Source organism: Neolamprologus brichardi, chromosome 6, assembly GCF_056152115.1.
Source record: "Neolamprologus brichardi isolate AB-2024 chromosome 6, ASM5615211v1, whole genome shotgun sequence".
NCBI lineage: Eukaryota > Metazoa > Chordata > Actinopteri > Cichliformes > Cichlidae > Neolamprologus > Neolamprologus brichardi.
The window spans coordinates 12885465-12900732 of NC_142109.1; the positions used below are offsets into that span (position 1 = coordinate 12885465).

General features: G+C 42.2%; 1 protein-coding gene across 2 annotated transcripts in view; it reads left to right on the top strand.

Annotated features, from left to right (window-relative positions):
* znf827 (zinc finger protein 827) overlaps positions 1-15268 on the top strand; it is a 76010-nt gene that overhangs the window by 54450 nt on the left and 6292 nt on the right. For both annotated transcript variants that reach the window (XM_006796056.2, XM_087841704.1), the window contains exons 9-13: positions 5480-5617; positions 6754-6925; positions 8814-8980; positions 12660-12869; positions 13866-14043. In XM_006796056.2, the coding sequence (XP_006796119.2) occupies positions 5480-5617; positions 6754-6925; positions 8814-8980; positions 12660-12869; positions 13866-14043 (865 nt within the window). The remainder of the gene's footprint in view (positions 1-5479; positions 5618-6753; positions 6926-8813; positions 8981-12659; positions 12870-13865; positions 14044-15268) is intronic.

Below are 15268 nucleotides of genomic sequence, written 5' to 3' on the forward strand. Positions count from 1 at the left end.
CCTCTCTTCTGCTCTAATAGCACTAATTAAACCATTAACCACTTGAAGGCCCCTACACCCTAATTGGCTTAATCATCAGTGTGTATGCCGGGTCATGGCCTTGAGCCTCTGCTGTCTGGATTCTCATCACTCTGTGTGACCAAAACCATCCCCGAGTCTCACTTGTGTGAGTCAGGACAAGTTAATGCTTTCATGGGGTATACTTTAGCTTTAAGACATAATAAATATTAGGATTTGTACAATAGGTCACAAACGGCGAATGAGTTTAAAAACCGATAGATGCAGGTAGATTCCAGCTAAGGCAGGATGTCACCTTGAGGACTTTTACTGTGTGTTTATGCGTGTGAAGAAACACAAAGTCGCTCGTTATTAACGTCACTAATGGTAGGTGTTGCTTGACACCGGCCTGCATGCATTTACCATCGTATTCCAGCCTCCTTCATCCTTCTCTGCAGCAGAGCGGTGAACGGGAAACAAGTATGATTACACATGTTCTGCCTTTTTTTTTTTTTTTTTTTTAAATTGATTAAAGGTAATTAAATTCAAATGGGTCTCATGTTGTTTCAACATGTGACACCTTGCCTTTAATTCTATTTCTAATTAGTTTTTCCAAACGAGTTCCAGACTGTTGTTTTAATCTATTTTTTACTTGCAGTCCCAAACCCAAAGCAACATTTTTGGATGTTTTCACATTGTCTGATCAACAATCTTGAACTTTCTAACCAGAGGATATTTGACATTTCTGCATGTTAATCAACTTAAATGTTCATTCAGACAGTTTGACCTCCAGTTTAAAAACGATCTGGATGAATCGAGAAACTCAATCTGTAGTCAACTCCTTGAATCTTGAACACTTTCTTAGAAATACTGTCAAATCGTTATTTCACAAGTGGTTCAAGGTAGGAGAATTTTTTTTGGCTTGAATCAAGTTTTATAAGAAAAGTAATTGTTTTGATAGATCTGTTGTCTGGATGCATCTATTGTCTGGATTCCTAGCCGACACTTATTTTTCGTAAAGTCGAGCTGACTGTGCGTGATCTTGCTTTGACAGTTCCAAAACTCTGCGAGGAGACGGTGTGACGCAGATGACAGAACATGAACAAAGATATGCTAGATAAATTCAGTAGTTTGCATATAGAGGCTAGAGAGGCGATTTTTAAATACGTGAAGCTGTGTGAGTCACTGCAGCAGCAGTGAAATGTCCTTTCACACCAACATCTGTTCTTTACCACTTGCCACTAAACATGCCCCCAAAATGCCACAAAACAATTTTTGCTTTTTTTCCCTCATTGTGGTATTCAAACCCACACAAGTAGCTCATCGGCTGGCTAGACGGTATGTTTTAGGACAGCCTTTAAAAAAAAAAGTGATAGCGAGCAGTTGTTAAATATCAACAGTGGACTGAAGTGCACTGATTTCCATCTGCAAAGAATCTAACTCTGAGCTAGTGGGAGGAATGAGCAGCATTTTTTCCTTTTCTTTATCGTCATTTAAAAAAAGAGACTAAAGAATTATTAAAGATGCCTTTTTCACCTTTTAATGTCTTGCACATAGAAAGGTTTTGGCCAAGGCTACCTGTGTAGCCTGTTCCCTGAACAGCAAAGACATTTGTAAATAAAATTTCTGCCTTTATTCATGGTAGTTGTACACCACAATGGGGTAAAAAAAAAGTGCTACATGCTTTTGCGCTTGTGAATTACTCCTTGCTCTATTCATATGGTGGGGGTTAGTTCAAAGCTGTAACTTCTATTCTTCAGCGTCTGTCAAAGCAAGTGAAAATTCTCAGTGTTATTCTTTTTATGTCTTTCCTTCCATCCTCTCTCAAATGAAAGGGGTGAAATACAGCGAGGAGAGTTACAGTGGTGTGCTTGTGCTGCAGGCTTCAGAGCAAAGGACTTGTGCTTGCCGTTGACATTAAGAATGCATTTAGACTGCATCCCACCTGCAGGCTAAACAACGAGCATCTGTCAAATGGTGGCAGACAGGTTTCACTCTCGTGGGTTAGCAAATTAGCCCGCGGTGTATCAGTCGTTCTGCTGTTCAGATGAAGGGAATTAAGACTTTTTCATATTTATATGCCTGAAAATGTTTTGATTATGGGGCATATTTTCTCAAAAAAGCCTTTTTTACCTTCCAAGCTTTTGGCTGTCAAACAGATTTTACCTTACAATCATCAAAAACGTGAACACAGATTATAATTTTAAAATGCATTCGTAAAGAAGGAACTAACAAAACATAATGTCACCATTCTGTTTCATTTGCCCCGTTTCTTGTCCTGGTGGGTGATGGGTAGGCACACACAGGCACCTTTATGAATGTGAAACTATGTAAAATTATTACATTAGATTAGAAAACGTTTATGTACCCTTTTAAGAGCCAAATACTGTCACCACCCCTGCTTAACACACCTTTTGCATGCTGTAAGTGTCGTGTAGTATCTGGTCCCAAGATGGTTGCAGCAAATCCTTTTAATTCAATTCAGTTCAAGTTTATTTATATTGTGCCAATTCTTAACAATTGCCTCAAGGTGCTTTAAACTGTAAGGTAAAGACCCTACAGTAGGGCTGGGTATCGTCACTGATTTCTAGAATCGATTCAATTCCGATTCACAAGGTCCTGAATCGATTCGATCCACGATTTGATTTAATTTGATTCGATTCGATTCAATTCAATTTGATTTGAATCTGGGAAATTTGACAGTCAGAAATATTATAATTCAGATCAGTACATTTACATATTTTTGTATCTATAAAAAGGAAGCTGACACACGCAAGACTTTATCAAAGGCGTGAGCATCACAGCAGATGCCTTTGTGTCAAAGTAGCTGAGGATAAAACACAGAAAAACATGAAGGCGATTTTCCTGTTCTGGGATTTTATAAAAATATTCTGCAGTACATCAAAAACTAAAGAAAACCATCAATTTATGAACGTTACCTCTGAAGTTACAGCGGTTTTATTAGAGACACGGCGTTTTGCATTTTGCATAATTTTAAGTTTCAATTTGTTCAGTATTGAACAGCAGAAATTAGGTTTTCTTTTCAGAAGTATATAAAATGAAAAAAAAAACGTTGACGACAGCGCTGTAAACAACGGTAGACTTGTGCATAACAAGCAAGCGAATATTGAAGAAAACAGATTTTTAGACGGGAAACTGTTCTTGAAGTACAGAGAGAGAGAGAGAGAGCTGTGCATCGTGGTCGAAGCAAAACAGTAAAAGTCAGAGTGAATACATGACGATGTTTATGTGAAGCGTAGTTTGGATCTTCTTTTGCTGCTGGTTCGGTCAATATTGTTTGGAGAGACATCAAACTAACAGCTTTAGAATCAGCGCATAAAGGGCGTGAACACAAAGTGCGGACCCGCCGACAGATCAGAATCAGAATCTGTCGGCTTTCAGCCCCGACCGTCAGCTGAGAAAGGCGACATCTAACTGATTCTGATCCACGGGTTGCGCTGTGTGTTTAAGTCTTTGTGCAGAATCCGTGTTCCTGCTCTCATTTACCGTCTTAGCTGTTTGGTGGTTGTTGAAATTTTGTGAGGTTTAACCTGAGATTCTGGCATTTTGGGCAAAATAAATTTATATAAAAAAATCAATTCAGGATTTTAATGAATCGATTTTACGTTATCCAAGCCAGAATCGATTTTAATCGATAAATCGATTATAAAAAACCCACCCCTACCCTACAGTATTATGGAGAAAAAAAACCATGAGTGAACATTTGGCAACAGTGGGAAGAAAAAACGTATTTTTAACAGGAAGGAACCTCCAGCAGAACCAGGCTTGGTGACGGCTATCCCTCACATCTGGTTAGAGCATAAGCCTATTGCAGCATAACTATCCAGACCTGACTATAAGCTTTATCAAAAAGGAAACTTTTAAGCCTAATCCTACAAGTAGAGAGGGTGTCTGTCTCCCAAATCCACCCTGGGAGTTGGTTCTACTGGCGAGTTGCCTGATAGCTGAAGGCTCTGCCTCCCATTTTACTTTCAAAAACTCTTTGAATTACAACCAAGCTGAAGGTCTGAGAGCGAAGTGCTCTGTTAGGATAAGTCTTTAAGATATGACAGCGCCTGATTTTTCAAGACTTTATATGTGAGGAGAAGGATTTTAAATTAAATTCTGGATTTAACAGGGAGCCAGTGTAAGACGTTTGAGTTGGAGCGCGCATTGTTGGACTTGGCTGAGTCTTGTTCAAGCGTGTCCCCTTTAAAGCACCTTGAGGCAACTGTTTTTGTTATTTGGAGCTATATAAATCAAATTGCAATTTTATTAAAAGCCTGTCAACATTACACTTTAAGCTGTCAAGAGATTTTTTTTTTAACCCAGTTGTCGCGCCATGGTCACGTGGTCACTGTTAAAGTTGAGAAACTTTGACTCTTATCTGATGACTCTTAGGGACATGGGCCATGTTTTGGAGCTGCTGCTGTACCCAGAGAATATATGGGCCAAGAATTTTGGTTTTGTGCATTTATATATTTGTAATTGTCATATTATAAACTGATGGTTTCAAGACTGAATTTTGGCTGATGTGTTCCTCCTTTTACTCTATAAGTGGATTCTCCTCTTGGATGCGAGCAAACCAGCTCAGATGTAGTTGTTACTACAAACTGCATTCAAAAAGCTTCCTGTACCACAGTCTGGATAGTCACTGTCAAATATGCAATTATAAGGATAATTCAGTACACCAGATCATGTTTCCTGCATTCAGTAAATTGACCTGCAGAACCAGCCTTTCCCTAAAGGTTTAATATATCTCAGACCATGACACATGCTGCTGTTATGAAATATCCAACATTGTTTGTTTCACTGTGGAGTGAGAATAATGTTTTGGCTCATCAGGGTAAATTTCAGGACGGCTTAGATTATGTCATCTGGATGCAGGAGGGCAAAAAATAGCTGGCATTGTTCTGTGCACGGTTCAAAAATAAACCATACATATTTAAATTCACTAACAAGTATGAAAATTACAGTGTACACGCAAGATGTCCTTTTACTGCTGCTGTTTATCCTGCTGGGCTGCTGTTATTACTTTCTGCCTGTCCTGTGAAAAAACGGCCTGGCTGCTAGGTCAATAATTATTAGATGCTGTCCTCAAAGAAAGCAAAGAAGCAGATTTCTTCAAATGTGAAAATATTTCTCAACGAAAATATGAACGGACGAGTGCGCCTCGATAAAGCTGCGTCACTGGTCTGAGGAGGGAAGTAACTGGGGCATCGTAGCGGGCTAATGTTGGAGCCTCATATCCCACCTCACAACAGATTATTGAATGAAAGGAAAATGCTTAAAACAGACGAGGAAAGCAAAGGTTACCCAATAATCCAGAGACGACTGTGGTTAGTAGAAGCTCACTTAGCACAGCAGTGCATGTAGAGCGTAAGTAACTTTGGCTGAGTTACAGCAGTCTGCAGTCGTTTCTGTAGCTGGCAGCAAATGATGGGAACGGTTTTCTCCATATGTGTGTGCGCGTGTGTTCTAGACTCGGAAAAGGATGACGGAGAGCTGGGAAATGGGATCGCCCAGTGGAGATTAAACGAACAGCTCTTCCCCTGTCCCATTTGTGGCAAGGTGTTTGGTCGACAGCAGACCCTTTCGAGACACCTCTCCCTGCACACAGGTAAGTCACCGCCAGCATGCTGTGACGTCTTCTCCGTTCATGTGCAGGCATTAGGTATTCACCTGTGTTGTTGATGCTGCCCACAGTAAATAAATAAGGTTGACTAGACTAGATTACCCTTCCTTTAAAGAGATTACTACCATGATTAGTCTCACTGGGAAAACTGCCCGTCTAATTACCCAGCTAGAAGGATGCCATGGAGTATACACACACACACACACATGCACACACACACACACACACATGCACACACACCCCAGTAATTCTGATCCTGCTACGATTGGTTAGCTCTTTCACTTTCTCTCTGGGAGTCTGCCTCACTCCCTTGTGTCCTGATTACCCTGTGTTTTTCAGACTCGGCCCGCCTTTGCACCCCATCGATTCATTCTACCCCATCGCCGTCTTCCACAACTCTCCACTCTCCTCATTCCTTATTGGTTAAAAATGAATTAATAAATAAATAAAATGATTCTCCTGTTTGTAAAGTTTTTGTCTATACACACACAAAGTGCACAAATGGAGACTAGTGTACAAAATGCCCCCACACAATTGGACATGCTCTCACATTTAGCGTGCACACACTGCACGACATGCACACTCACCATCTGAGAGTGTTGGCTGTGAACAGCTTGGCCACACCACAGAGAGCAGAAGCAGGGGCATATGTCAGTGTGATGGTCTTTTTGGTTTCCCCGGCGACATAAAGGTTGCCTGGCTTCGTGTCCTTGGGGCAAATGGCGTATGTGTGCGCGCGCGTGTGTCTTTGTGTAAGCATGTGTGTGTTTGAGCTGGATGTGCTGTTATGTTAATTTGTTTTCAGATAAAGAGAAGTGTGTTTTTGCGTGGATTTCAGCGCTCGCAAATTATTGGGAGATGATGTTCATGTGTGGCTGTTGTTGTTTCTTTTGTTTTTTTAAAACATCTTGTGGCATCTACATGTGTTTCCCAGAAATCTGGGGATCAGGTTTACAGTTGGGGTCGGGCGAAGGTGAGGCAGGGTTAAGCGTTAAGTAATTAGGTTTAGGCTTGCTTTAAAAGCTCAGAGGCTGAGCGCAACTTAATGAAATATCATCTGAGGTGATGTTTACAGTAACCCAGGGTCGTGTGTGTCTGTGTGTGTGTGTGTTTCCTTGCAGAAGAGAGGAAGTACAAGTGTCACCTGTGTCCTTATGCAGCCAAGTGCAGGGCTAACCTCAATCAGCACCTGACCATCCACTCTGTCAAGCTGGTCAACACAGATGCTGAGCAGATTGTCAGCGCTGTTACAGCCGACTCCACCGAGCGCAAGAACTGCCCGTACTACTACAGGTAGTGATAAGTGACCACGTGTTACCACCACACCTGCTGAGGACATCTCAAGCCAGTACCACATAGTGGATTTAGGCTTTTTTTAAAATATATATGTATATATATATATTTATTTCTCTGATGCACAATTACACCCTCTCTCTGCCACTGCTACATGTTAAAGGTTTGTTTTCATTTTATCTAAAACATGCTCGTTCGCCTTCTTGCTAAAAGTTCAGATGAGGAGATGAAGTAGATCTGCTCTTGTGTCTGTGCTTTTCACATGAACCAAGACCCAGTGAACAGTTGTGCAAAAGTCCCACATTTCCTTATGTTTTGCTGGGAAGCTGAGAAATGAGTGTTGCAGAAATATGTTAGCGATACATGGAAATACAGTATAAAAAACAAAACACAGAGTTTGAAATTCTAACAAGCTTGAGAAAGTCAACATTTGGTGTGACCACCTTTATTCTTCAAAACAGCCTGAACTCTCTTAGCAAGTTTTCCTCTAACTTCTTTAAGTAGTCTTCAGGATTAGTTCTCCAGGTTTCTTGAAGGATAATCAAAGCTCTTCTCTGGATGTTGGCTGCCTTTTGTTCTTTTCTCTGTCAAGATGATCCCACACTGCTTCAATAATGTCGTGTTCCGGGCTCTGGGGAGGCCAATCCATGACTGATGGTGTTCCACTGCATGTGTGTTTGTGTTTTGTTTTTAAATCCAGGATGCTGGACACTTTCCTGTGCTCATAATTCCGTCATTTTTCACAAGATCCCCAACAACCCTGGCTGAAATGCAGCCCCAAACCATGACACAGTGTCCACGGTGTTTTACAGATGACTGTAGACACTCACTTGTTGTATTTTTCAGTCCAATTCATGTGTAATGTGGGACACTTCAGCTTTTTCTCTTCCTTAAGAATGACTTCTTGACAGCCAACCTTCCACTGAGACCATTTGTGATGGAGCTTCAGTGAACAGTAGATGGATATCAGCTAAAGGGCCAGATGCATCTGTCTGGTCCTGTGTCGGGTCTTTGCTGTTTTTGTTTGTTTTTCTATTTTTTATGGATCTTTTAAGGATGTCTAAAATTTCTGTCCATAAATCAATTTATGATTGATAGTTTTGTTTTGTTTGTTAGCCCTGCTATCTTCTTTTCTCCTCCTTGTCCAGTTTTGTAAAAACATTTTAAGGACATACTGGACACCAAATCAAGAATCAAGCTTTTGGGAAATCATCCTTTTGGTATAAAAATGGTCTTTTTTGCATTTTTGTAGATTCAGCTATTTGTGTGATGGGCTGCTAGTTAGGACCTGAATCAAGTATTTAAAATTGGTTCATCCCTTCAGTTAGGTGCCCTTTTTCTAATTAATTAATTTGTTTTTTTGCTATTGCACAACAACACTTTAAAATAAATTAAAATAGGTCTTGTTCCTTGGAAGCAAAACATAAAGTACTGTAGCTTAGCATAAAGAGTGGCGTGGCTTTTTTGGAGGACAACAAACAAACTAAATTGTGGGGTTTTTATTATATATATTTAAAAAAAAAAACAGTTACTCTGTTCTGGTAAAACAGCTTGGATTTTGGATTTTGATTTGTGAGCAGCTTGGTTGAACAAACAAGAGCTTAGCTAATCATCTCCTCTTTCTGTAAATGTCTGCAAAAAAATCTAACTGGATAAATTTCCAAGATGTAACTGGACACTTTAATGTGTCCAATGTCTTTTAAAATAGGTCAGTTGCACTATTTCTGAATTGTATGTTATCTTCAGCAGTCTTTATCACATTGAGAGGAATGTAGCTACAACATACCATTTGGCAGTTCTTGCAGGGAAAATCTAACACTGAAGCGGCCCGTTGGCCTCCTCTCATTCTCACCCTCTTCCTCCTTCTTCCTCTCTGTTCTCTGTCCAGCTGCCATGTGTGTGGTTTCCAGACGGAGCTGAATGCCCAGTTTGTCAGCCACATGTCGCTCCATGTGGACAAGGAGCAGTGGATGTTCTCGCTCTGCTGCAGCGTCTGTGACTATGTGTGCATGGAGGAGACCGACATGAGGAACCACATCAGCACTGGGCACGCAGGTACAGATAGCTGGCCTGACTTTTGGTGGTGACAGCACTGATGAGAGAGTCTTTGATTTTTATTTATTTTCTGTTTGTTTGTATGTGTTAGAGTGAGCTGATGATCAGTTTATGGGAGGAAATGTTAGGAAAGTTCTGCAAAAAGAAAAAATACGCTCCAACTCATCAGCAAAGCATCAAATATTCACACAATTTGCTTTTTGTTTTGTTTTTGTTTTTTCTGTTTTTCCTAAACAGAAAAAGCTCACCCTCTGGCGAGGCTGAAATATTAGGCTTTACTGTTTCAGCACCCTGCTCTGTCTCATTAGCTGTTGGAAGGCTAATGTTAGCTGCGTGTTAGCATACTGCTGCCACGTTACTCGCAGCTTTTTGAATGATTCACATTTCACCGTTTCCCTCCTCGTCTGCTCTCCTTGCGTCTTAGTCCCACCCACAAGAGGACTCAAGGAGACAAGGAGTCCAGGCAAAAAGCGTCCTTGAATCTGAACCTCATTTTTAAAGCGACTGGTTATGTGTGACATGTGGCAGAGATGCATGGCCTGCCCGCTGTTACACTGTTACAGCCTACTGTTGGATAGCAGATGTCAGATGAGACTACCGGCGTTCAGGAAGAACTTTTATATTTCAACTTAACATGAAATGTTGAGTTATTATTTTCTTATTATTTTGTATCTTAGGATGTTAATTGTATTTAATTTAAAAAAAAAAAACACTTTTGGCTTCTGAATGGCAAAAAAATGACTTGAATTGATGAATTTCTTTTCAGCAGCAGAAACAAGCTTCTCATAGATGCACTTAATGGATAAGGAGGAAGACTTAGTTGTAGAGTCCTCCTCATACCATGGGCCAGATTTACTAAAGAGGGAGGAGAGGCGCTATACTCCTGTGGTTAGTTTTACGGGTGATTTACAGATGTTGTGCTCTAAATCATTTGCAGCTTTTTTTGAATATCGAGCGCAAAACATGTCTTTTTCCGTCTTAAATGTTGGTGTAATTGGCAGTAAATCTGTTTTTGTGCATGATTTAAATATTCCCCTCCAGATATTATAGAAAGGAACTAAAAGAAATACAAATAAAATATGCACAATCTTGTTGCTGCGCTCTCTTTTTTTTTAAAAATACAGTCATTTTTTTTTTTCACACCTAAACCTAATTTGGTGTAAAACGTATAGGTGTTATCTGTGTCTCACGCCTCTGTAATATGTCATGGGTGCAAACGGTGCCACAGAGGATACATCTGCGCACCCTCAATCAGGCCTCCTCTCTTCGTTCCTGCCTCCTCTCAGTGGAGGAAACGATAGATGCTTCAGAACGGCACACTAAGATGATTTCCAGGTCACAGGTAGGAGGAGATGAGGAGTCACTTAAACTCGATGGAGAACTCTTTTCCGTATGGGCGGGACTTAACCGCACTCCGTGTCTTTTAATCTCCTTTCCGCTCACTGTTGTTTCTGCGGGTTCTCAGACCTGTTCTGCAAAAGTACCCGATTCAGCTCCCGCAGAAAAAGAGATTTATGGAGTTATTTTCAAAATTACTCTCGCATGGAAGAGTGGGTGGTAGCTTACACATTGTGGCTCTTGGTCGCAGCTCAGAATATAAATACAGTGCGGTATTTGGACAGTGACACATTTTCTATTATTTTGGCTCTGCACTCCAACACATGGAGTTTAAATTTAAATAACGGGTGAGGTCAAAGAGCTCTCCCCCCCCTTAGCAGCGCAGATAGGGTGAGCAGGGCAATCGTAGGGCTCCTCCTCTGCTCACCTTGTCTGTATGTGAACAACTTAAAGATAAAGTGCTCGGTAATAAGCATTTGAGTTGGATGGCGTATGTGCGTTTTGTGAACAGATATCAAATTTGAGAGAAATAAAAAGCATAATCACAGCAATATAAACTCTGCCACTGTTTAAATATTTATGGGCTGCTTTTGTGTAATAAAAGGAAATCACTATGGGCTGTTTTAAGCAAAAACATCTTAATGTAACCCTTGATAAAAACACATTTCAGAGGACAGAGGGAAAGACGAGCGGCAGAGCTGGGTTTCATGAACAAGCCTCCTCCAATCGACCTTCTTTGGACTTTTAAAGCTGCTGGTCTGAACCTCTGGTGGTCGATATGACTGTTTTTGTCTAAAACAGCTTTGTCCAGTTTATTGCTGACGTTGTGCTCCTCTGCTAGTGCTCCTTGTTTGCGTGTGTGTGTTTGCTCCTTATGTGTGGGTGGGAGGGTGGGATTGTCCGGCCCAGACAGCTGAGGGGTCTTTCAGAGGCCACGGCGGCCTTGTTTATCTGAGAAGGTTGGCCCTTATCGTGCCTGAGGGGGGGAAAATCAATAGGCCTCGGGTCCTTTTGGAGACGAGCTGGGTTTACGATGCCACTTTGGCCATCTTTTAAGTCTCTGAGCGTCTCTTGGCATTTATCTCAGCTTCGTACAAGATGGACACCAGTGGCAAACACACAAACGGTGGCGGGAGGGGGTACGAGCGACTTCAACTGTAGAAACGTGCATCCCGCCTTCTTTTGTGAGGACGTTTTAATGATTTGTCAAAGGTCCTGCCCATTTTTGGTGAAGTGTCAAAACTTCAGGTGGTCGGAGAGGGTGGGCTCGGCAGCCTGTCAGATGTGTGGACACACCCACGCGTGAGATGGCAGAGAGCTCACCGGGTGTTTGAGCCAACCCCCTCCGGTAAAGTTTGCAGTGAGTGGGGGGTGGCGGGGGCTTGTGTGGGTGGGATTTCATAAGAAGGGAGGAGTGAAAATTTGCCTCTTTATTTCTCTTTATCATAAATGTTGCTGGACAGTCACAGAAAAGTTATTCTGTGAAAGAAAATTAAATATTTCTCAGTTTCTCAAAAGTGTGTTTTAAGGTCGAGTCTCAGTGGCTCAGGGCATTCCCTCCCCGCTTGCATCTTTCGCCATTAGCCTTTGGGATATTATAAGTGAAGGCCAGCAGATGATAAATACTGCAGCAAAGGAGACAGAGGCACGCTGTATTTGAAAGCTGCTGAGACCGTGCTGTGAATGACCCTGGTATATTTAGATTTGATTGAAGGCGCTTCGTCATCTTGTGATACCAGGCGGGGGGAGACGCATGTGCGCTGCATGTGCACATTCCTGTACATTTTATGCATTTGTGTGTGTGAGTGAGTGTGTGTGTGTGTGTGTGTGTACTAGGCTGTTATTAAAAAGGTAGGTCAACCATTTCAGGATCGGTGCAGGCTTTTCCTCCCTCCTTTTTTTTTTTCTTTTCCTCTCCCTCCTGAGTGAATGCCCTTTGTTGAGCTGTGCCCTGAGATGCTCCCGCCATCTTAGCTCCTTTGGCCATGACCCGAGCTCCTCGCCCCTCCCTCCCTGCCGCCCCCTCCGCTCCTTATTCCCTCTCTCTTCCTACTGAATTGCAGACTTACAGACGGGGATCAATAAAAGCACACTGCATCTTGATTGGACTGGCAGCAGGGCCTCAGTCAGAGCTCAGGACCATCGAGCCTGCCTGTTTTCATTCTGTTTGTGTATGTGTCCGCATGCATAACAATGGGGATCTAGAAACCGATGATGTGTCGCTCACAGATTGTGTAGATTTTTATTTTCTCTTCACTGCCCCTGCAGTTTCTCTCCCCTGCTTATTAGATCCTACCAACAAACGTTTCTTTCTCTCTGTGCTCCGCCCTCCGGCGTCCAGGTCTGAACTCGAGAAGTCCCCTCAGCGAGACCAAGAGCACCTCATCCTCCCTCTCGGCCCTCAGCGACTCGCTCAACAGCTCAGAGGGCGGAGACCTCACCCACGGTAACGAAGAACTCAAGAGCCTGTTAGCCCCGCCCTCCTCCGCCGGCAGCCAGTCCAGCTCCGGAAGCCACTCGGGATCGGGAACCGAGGACAAATCTGACAAAGGCAAGGGACTGTGGGAACTGTTGCACCCAAATACACTTTCAACGCCCCTGAAATCTCCACAAACTGAATTATTCATTTCTAAATGAGCAAGAATCAGACTTTAGGTGTTCTTAAAAAGTTGTTTAAAGTGACCAAACAAGCAAAACTGACATGTTTTTGAAACCTCGCTGGGGGGAAGTTGGTCAAACTGATCAACAAATCTCTTGGCTAAAAAGTTTGAGGGTACTCCTCTAATTGAGAAAGTGAGTATTAAAGAGATCCCGTCTCCATAATTACCCTTGTCTTTTGAAGATCTATTAAGACTAAATGCTTTGGTCAGGAAGGTGCACGCTGGGTGACGGGCTCAAGAAGACGGGACAACGCCCCCAAACCGATTCTGTCCTTCAAAAACACACTCATTAATTCTCAACCAAGCACAGCCAATGAATACATACTAACTTGATTCACTTAATTGTATTCATATGTGGCCTCATCCAGGATGCTGTGAATTATTGTTTTTTTTCTTCCTTTTAATTGGATGCTCTGCAGATTTTATCCATGAAGGTTAGTTTACTCTACATGGGAGTCTGTGTACAAAAACCATGTCCTGTGTTCTGAAGTCTGTCTGTACTGTAGAACAAAAAGAGGTTTTTGTTACAGAGCGGTAAGGGGTCATTTTGTTGCAAGAACTGCAGGGTCGTGTGTTTTTTAAAGAGCTCGAGCCCTTTTTTGGACTCAGTCAGGATATTACAGCCCCTGCTGCATCTCCTTGGACCGTCCACTTTCACAATCTGTGTCTCGTGAGCCCCTTTGCTTGAACAGAAGTGCAGAGGAATTTTACTCCTGCAGCCTAAGAGGGCATTATTACACCTGACCTCTCCCTGTATCTGAACTCTCTCTCCCCTTAGCAGATGGGGAACCTCTGAGATTTCATCCAAATGCAGATCAGCTTTCTACAAAAAAACAAACCCGGTCTTAATACTCACCTTTCTCCTCCTCCTCTTGCTCTCTCTCCAGGTTTCGAGTGCGTCTTCTGCAATTTTGTGTGCAAGACGCGCAGCATGTACGAGCGCCACCTCCAGATCCACCTCATCACACGAATGTTTGAGTGCGACGTTTGCCACAAGTTCCTCAAGACGCCCGAGCAGCTGCTGGAGCACAAGAAGTGCCACACCGTCCCCTCCGGAGGGCTCAAGTAAGGAAAGCAAGTACAGACAGAGGTTCCTAACTCCGCCCGTCCTTCCCTTCCCTTCCCCTCTCAATTCACTACACACAAAAATCACATACTGTATATACACACTTATTAGAGTACCTCATGGGGTGTGCTTGTAATAGAACATTTTGTGGTAATGAAACCTGAAGCTTGCAGCTGGAAACAAAATGTAAATAAAAGCCATTGTCGCACACCTAACAGCGACTTATTATAAATGCAACATTTTTTAAAAAAATGCACAAGCATATATAAGCATTATTCATTTAAATAAGAGCTGATTGTAACCAACACGTTTTTTTAATTTGAAGATTATTTGGGCCGCATGCCTTTAATCGCTTAACCTCCCTTTTAATGGTTGTTATCTGCGGCCAGCAAATGAAATGATACTTGATTCAGTTTTTCTCGACAGCCTGTCTTGGCAAGTCCAACTTATTAGACAGCGGTCTGTGGGTCTGCAGTGGCTGTTGTGAACAGAAGGGAGAGTGGAAAGGAGATGGAAACGGGCTTCCCCTCAGGGTCTGTTGTTCCTCTGCCCACAGCTAACAGGCATGCCAAGGAAAAAATATCTTAGGAAACCTGCATTCCACAAAACTACTTCCCTCCCTCCTCAAAATAACAGACACATGGTGCACTCTGCTGTTGATTATATAAAATTTGTTGGCACACCCCTAAAAGATAATCAAGCGCGTTACAGGCACCCCATAATCACAAATGTCTAAATCACTCGCAGTCTGTTCAGTCTAAATGCATGCAGTGGAAAGAATGAACAGCCTTTAAATACCAGTGTGAACAAACACACATGCACACTGCATATGGTTCTGTTATTTTTAATGTATTCTGATCAAGCGGCCTTGTTTTTATTATGCTACAGTCACACTAGAGGAAAACGGCAGTCGGAGACCGCAGTGCAACCAACAGTTTTGCCTTCAAAGCAACTTTGGCACATCAAGATGGAGATAAAACGGCAATAGGCTGGAGTCGGTCGGCTATCCGTTTCAATCTAGCAATCAGTCAGCTAAATTGCAAATCTGTTGTCGTCTACATGCACAGAATTTCATGTTAACTACTTACGTTCAGAGTCCAGCAAGAACGTCAGAAATATCTCCACAAATAGTGACGTAGTTGCCGCAGGACAACTATTTGACTACAAAGTGACATAGGCGCTCTGCGACTTCTGTGGCTTTTATAGGAATATAATGGAATGCAG